This window comes from Primulina huaijiensis, unplaced genomic scaffold, assembly GCF_012295235.1.
Source record: "Primulina huaijiensis isolate GDHJ02 unplaced genomic scaffold, ASM1229523v2 scaffold42781, whole genome shotgun sequence".
Taxonomy (NCBI): Eukaryota; Viridiplantae; Streptophyta; class Magnoliopsida; order Lamiales; family Gesneriaceae; genus Primulina; species Primulina huaijiensis.
Window position 1 is genome coordinate 205392 of NW_027360306.1, and position 6595 is coordinate 211986.

The window sequence follows — 6595 nt, forward strand, 5'->3', positions numbered from 1 at the left end:
AAATATGGCCCTCCATAAAAGAACCGATCAACCTTCACTAAATTAAATGAACCGTTTAAATCATTGGGTTTCACAGTGAACCAAAAACCATACATAAAACTTAATCGCATATGCACGATAATGACTCATTCTCGTATAATCTACCAGTAAAGATGAAGGATACCTCGTCCAGAACATATCGAGTCAAATGACAACCTAAGCAACTAGAGAGTAGAGATCGATGCATATGTCTCCTACACAACCAACTTTTGAACGTAAATTACCCGGAAAAAAAAATTAAAAGAACCTGAAAATTTGCAAAATATGCAAGTTTTGAGACAGATTACACATCATACCACAACACGAACTTCACCCCTTGGTGAAACATTTGGATCAAACAAGATCCATTCGGACTAAAGAGCATATTTTTAAACCAACTTAATGAAAATGGGAATGAACTGAAACCGTTTACAACATATAGTCTGTTCTAGCTGGCAACCTTCGAAAGAAGTTAAGTGGCACAGAAGGAAGCTTGTATCGAAACCTGGGATGTCTTAGCACATAAAATCCTGTCAGAAGAGCCACGACCTGGAAAGGTGTGACATAGAGAACTATGGCAGCAATTAAACAGAAAAGGACAAACAAAGCAGTAGCTCTGGGATCTCGCCAGCTTAACAGGGACTGAAGCCTCTCCCCTTGTGTCGCCAAGTCCCCAACTACAGTTTGAATCCGTCCAGCAATGCTTCGAAGACGATCATACCTCATCCGTACGATGTCGGCAGGCCGTGAAGTCGGAAAAGTGTCAAATTCCTCATCCAATTCATCTGGATGAGCATTGTCGGCGCAAGAGAGGCGAGTGTCCATGTGGGGTGGATTCCTTGGTCTCCATCTATAGTACCATACTCCAATCAAGAACAAGTAGAGAAAAATAGTCGGTAATATAAGCTCCGGATACATAACCAGGATCAAGAACAAGATGTGAATCAGAACGGTGGTAATGGGATTCTTCCAATTGCATATCTGATCAAACCATTTACCAACAGCGATTAACCCACTCAAAACCCCCATAATTCGGAAAAAGTTAGCTTTGCTTCTTCTCATACTCCACATGTGAGAGCCCACATCGAGCATATACTCCACCACCTCCTTCCTCAAAGGAGGCTCGGCTCGACTTAGCCTCATGGCGACTATCTGAGTGGCTTGGTGCCTCAAGCTGTCGAGCTGGCCTACAGTTAGTGGATAAATGTAGTGCATTTTGGGTAGCAACGGTTGTGAGTACATATGCATCATGTTTAGCAGGGATGAGCAAGAGAAACGTACAGCCAAATGAATTTCACCCATCTTTTTGACACCATTGGGATGCAAAACAAGAAGAGGATACGTGTGTGTGTACACACGGTCAGTTTCTAAAGTAGAAAGCCGAATCCGGACCTTTCCTATTCGAGAATCCCTTCCAGCCTTATCATGAAAATGACAGTTGTCAAACACACCAATGGTTATTACAGTGCAAGGATCAAACACTTCCCACGTGTACTGTTCGTTCCACTTGGGAGAAAAACTGTCAAGAATTGTCCTTGTCCTCACCCACTTTTGTCCGAATTTGGCAACACAATAAGCATCCGTTGTTGCCCGCCCATCTTTGGTTTTCATCGGCGACAGCCCCTGAGCATTCAAAATACCTAATTCCAGAACCCCAATGCTTGATTTCCACAATGGCTTTGCTGTGGGTCTAAGATCACTGCTGTAGTGAGTCGACTCATCAAGAACATGGTAACCACCTTCCAAGCAAATTCTCATATGAATCCTGCTCGCAAACTTTACTTCTTTTTTCTTTTCACCTTCGACTAATATATGTTTCTCAAGATTAAACCACTTTGTGTTTATTGGTTTATGATCCAATCTCCTATCTACATACTGCAAAGGAATAGCACATCTTCCAAGAACTTCATCTTTGCTCGGAGCAACTCGGTCTTCTACACTCAAAATCAATGGCTCCTCAAATGGTTCTGCAGCCACAAACATCAAATCCTCATTCCACATAGGATTGATACTTTTGTTCATGGAAATCCTCGTCTTTAGTGCCTGATTACCCAAGATGGCCTTCACAAAAACTTCTGGAAACCTACTTTTATCAGTTGGCTGCAAATCCTGTGCTTCTATTACATTTACCCTCAAATACCAAAGCTTTGGAGAGAGATAGACCTTCGACCTGATAGTTGCAATACTATCTGCACCACTCACCGCTGCAGCATCAGAATGCCACGCCTCAGGAAAAGCTTCATCCGCTTGAGTTCCCATCCAAACAGCCAACATCAACTCCCCTTTCACCTTATCATTCTTCCTATCCTCCAGCCGATACCATTGTGGGGCAAGAGGACTATCTGGGGGAACCCTTTTCGGAACGTCATTCAAGTCAAACAGCACCCGACCGATAAAATCGTCTTTCACTGCATCCTTATCTTTTACAGTGACCTCAAGAACCGAGGCTTGAATTCGATCCTTGGAGAAAGCGAATACCTGATTCCATTCGGGGTTTGATTTCTTCTCGAAATGACGGGTCGTTCCCTTGTAGTTACCAAGCTTAACTTCAGTATAAGGATCGCAGCCACCAGTCATGTCCTTCCCAGGTAGATCTTTTGCCTTAACAACACGGACGTAAAGGTATTGCATTTGCTCAACGAGGTCATAGGTGCTCGTGAGCTTGTCTCCGGTTACCTTCCCTCCACCTAGGTGGGGGTTGGTCTCCTTAAGAGAGAAATCCTCTGGTGGAGGCCTCTGCATTTCTTTTTACCAGTAAAATACTATATCCGGAAGCAAGCACAATTTCTTTGCAGATCTCAGCAGAAATTAATTATAAGAACTTCCTACATAAGAAACGACGATCGAACTGCCAATGTATCACGAAAAATTCATCAAAGTGGGCTTACAAAGGGTAATGAACACTAAAAAATAAGAAAAGAAACAAATCCAGCATCCTTTACTTCTGGAAAAAAAATTAAACTGAATAAAAAAATATGGCACAGAACAAAACCTTCATTCACAGCTTCAGATCTGAATGCCTCAAACCTGCAGGACAAAAGCAAAAACATATCAGCGGTTTAAAAATAACGTTATAAAAATAATCGAAACCAAAGAAAGGCCAGAAATCACAATATAAAAAAATAAAATCCAAACTTATAGCTAATTAAATCATATCAACAAAATATAAATCACAAACCCATAAAAATTTCACCTTTTTAGCTTAAATCAGCAAAAAAACTATTAAAAAAAAAAACCACCCCCACAAAATCAGATCTAAAAGCACGAAGTGACAACTCACCAGCCCTAACAATGCAAGAACGCACCGCACTCACTGACAGAAAAAACAAACTAAAAAAAGTGGGTGAGCTATATAATGAATATACTCTACGGTTCAAGAAAGCTGAGACGATAAGGTTCTGCGGAGAGAGATTGTAACAAGTGAGGGGTAAAAGAAAGAAAGAGAAAAGCAAACAAGGGTTTTTGTTTTTGTTGGCATTAGGAATCAAGGAAAAAGAAAAGGCGAGACAACAAAGAAACAGAGAGCTAAAATTTGAGACCCCGATTTTCCTTTTTCTTTTTCCAATTTTTGCTACTTTCTCCAGAGAGAGACGGAAACAGTAGTGGGGGACAGCGAGAGAGATCCGATGACTCTACTTTGCAAAATACCTCACCGACCCACCGTGTGTTCTGTGTTTTCGTATGTTTGAACGTATCGTACTGTTGGGATTAATCACTCTTAACCCCTGCAACTATAGTTATATTTAACTTCCACCCTTATTATGCTTCTTGTAAATTACCGTTTACACCTCCAATTATAATTTTTTTGTTCATCACGTCCCCACATTAATTATCTACAACTCTACTACTATTTAATATTTAATATAAAACGAAAAATTATTGTACAAAAGTAAAAATACCATCAATATTGGTAACAAAGGGAAAAAATTTAAATTTTCATTAATTAAGATGATTTAATATTGTTAATAAGGAAAATCGATTAGATTATTATATCACAAACTACAATCAACTACCATATTGACTAAAGCCCTATGTTATCCAAATACAAATCAAATTGTCAAAATAAATAATAAGACTCATATAAATTAGTATTCGATAAATTAATTCTATTTTTAAAATAATATTTTTTCTCGGTTTCGACTTGAAAAATTATGCTAAATTAATACTTTCGATAAATTAATAAGATAATAATTTTTTCGAAATAATCATGTATAAAACTATGGCCATATCAATGTTGTAAGATAATAATTCTATAAAAATATGAAAATATTAGTAAAATATGATTATATTGTTGTTTGTGTTTTCATGAATTTTAGTTTTGTTGTTGTTTTGTTTACACAATAAAATCTTATTTGATTAGTCAATATAATGAAAATTATTTAATTGATAAAAACAATAAATCTCTTTTACTTATTTNCTTGATAATAAAACACTCTTCAAAATAATAAATTATTAATTTATCGATTAATTAATATATTTTGTAAAGTAATAAAATTTTGTGATTCCAACATTATTAATTTATAGATGTTTTACTGTGCATGATAAATTTGAAATATTTATCCACTAAAATATTACATGTTTTTATATTAATTTTTAATTACACATTGATACTAATATTTTATTTATTACTTCACAGTGTTTTTCCATAATTACGAAAAAATTTTGTTTAAACCTTCAAATATATTTGTTTCAAAATTATATCAGTTTTTTACATATTTTTTTGTTCATTTTGAATTAAAAAAATGATAGATTTCAATGAGATTACACTGTTTATTATATGGAATAATGTACAAATAAGAATTGTGAAAGTAATCAACCAATTTATTTGTGTAAAAAAAATAGTTTGGGAGTGAATGGTAAAATCTGTATAGTTATGGGTGAAAGTGAAAATTGATGCCTAATTCGTATGTGTTTTGTTTTGTCTGTTGATTGACTTGGGGGGCGCATGTCACGCATGCGATGGACTTTGGTCGGGTCCGCCCACGTGCCAACCCCGTATACATCGGGCCGAGGCTCGATTCTTTATTTTATTTTCGCATAATTTTCAACCCGTATGTTTCTATATTTACAAAATTAATGAATAATATATTTGTCATGTTTCCCGTGACCTCGATTAGGAAAAAGAAAATTTAATTTTTTTAAAAATAATTTTTTAAGAAATGTTATATTTTTTCTCAATTTTTTAAAAGAAAACTCTACGTTTTCGAAACTGTCGAGTTTAGATACCCACTCCATAGAAATTCCATTGTTTTTTCAAAAGTTGGTATATTCACATTTCATAATTTTGTATACAATTCCTTTTTTTACAAGAAAGGAATAAAATCGACCATAAAAAGTAGATACAACTTTTCCACACTTCCCACTGTTCCAAAATACATTCATTCCTGTAAGATCATCTCCGACCACAAGATCTATTTTGGTGTAAATTTTACACTTATCGTTTCGATTTCTGAACCAAATACAACATTCATCTCCAACTCATTTACTTCAAATCTTACACACAAAAAAATATTCTCGAAATATTTTTTTTATATTATTTCTAAATCATTAAATCAAATTATTCTTTAATTATTAATAATTTAACATAAATAAATATTTAAAAAATCAATATTTATTATTTTAAAATTTTATGTTTAGTATCTCATTATTAAAATAATAAAATAATTATTTTATTATTATTTAAATAAAATTTATATTTAAAAATAAATAATAAAATTAATACATATTTATAATAATTAAAATAATAAATAAATACTTCCGCGCCAAATTGGCACAGAGGATACCTCTTGCGCCAAATATGGCTCAATGGATTCAATTTTTGCACCAAAATGGTGCCAAAACACTACTTTGATGCAAAGATTTGAGATGTCCTAAGCAAACTGGTTTGGATTTTATAATCAAATTGGAAAACCCAAATTAGCTTTCATTATTTATTTTTTAAAAAACTTAGATTCGAAATTTTTCATAGAGGAGAATAAAATATTTTTAAAAGAAAAAACGAAAATCTGTAAAACAAAGTCAAAGTCGCCGTATTTTCACACATGACAAGACAGTGTCAGGCATGGTGTCTTTTTAGGGGGATTAGTGGCATTTGATTCTTTTACCTTTATTATTATTATTATTATTATTATTATTATTATCTTTTCACAAAATAATAATCAAAATAGAATGTGTATTTTTCTGAATATCCATCAATAGTCGATCCCCTCAGCGATGCCGTTGGAAATTATTTTCCATATTCTTATAGTTATTTTTTGTGAAAGATAAATTGAAAAAAGATAGTTTGTGTGGCCTTGCATTTATGAAATGATTTTTTTTTTACTCAGTATATATCATGTTCGATTTTAAAAACTTTATACCATCATCTTAGAAAAAAAAAACATATTATATCTTATTACAATTTTTATTTTATAATTAATTTAAATTTGAAAAGGCTAATGTCAATTTCAAATTTCAATGCATGACAGCGTTTTGACCTCTGTCGACGATTGTAGTACGCATGAGTCTACTGCTATTGTTTATTACTACAATCCACTTCAGATGATATTTTATTTTAGTGCTTGCTCTGAAAAGGCAA

At 34.0% G+C, this 6595-nt stretch overlaps 1 protein-coding gene across 4 annotated transcripts; it reads right to left on the reverse strand.

The window, feature by feature from the left end:
* Nucleotides 1-271: 271 nt before the first annotated feature.
* Nucleotides 272-3697, reverse strand: LOC140969811 (FT-interacting protein 3-like). Of its 4 annotated transcripts, none has more exons than XM_073431287.1 (3): nt 3299-3697; nt 3011-3045; nt 272-2843 (listed from the first exon to the last, which is right to left on the reverse strand). In XM_073431287.1, exon 3 carries the CDS (start codon nt 2758-2760, stop codon nt 448-450), a length of 2313 nt encoding a protein of 770 aa, XP_073287388.1. In that variant the 5' UTR covers nt 2761-2843; nt 3011-3045; nt 3299-3697; the 3' UTR covers nt 272-447. The 4 variants fall into 4 exon arrangements, with proteins under 4 accessions (XP_073287388.1, XP_073287386.1, XP_073287389.1 ...); XM_073431285.1 differs by having other exon boundaries at nt 272-2866; XM_073431288.1 differs by having other exon boundaries at nt 3258-3697.
* Nucleotides 3698-6595: the final 2898 nt, after the last annotated feature.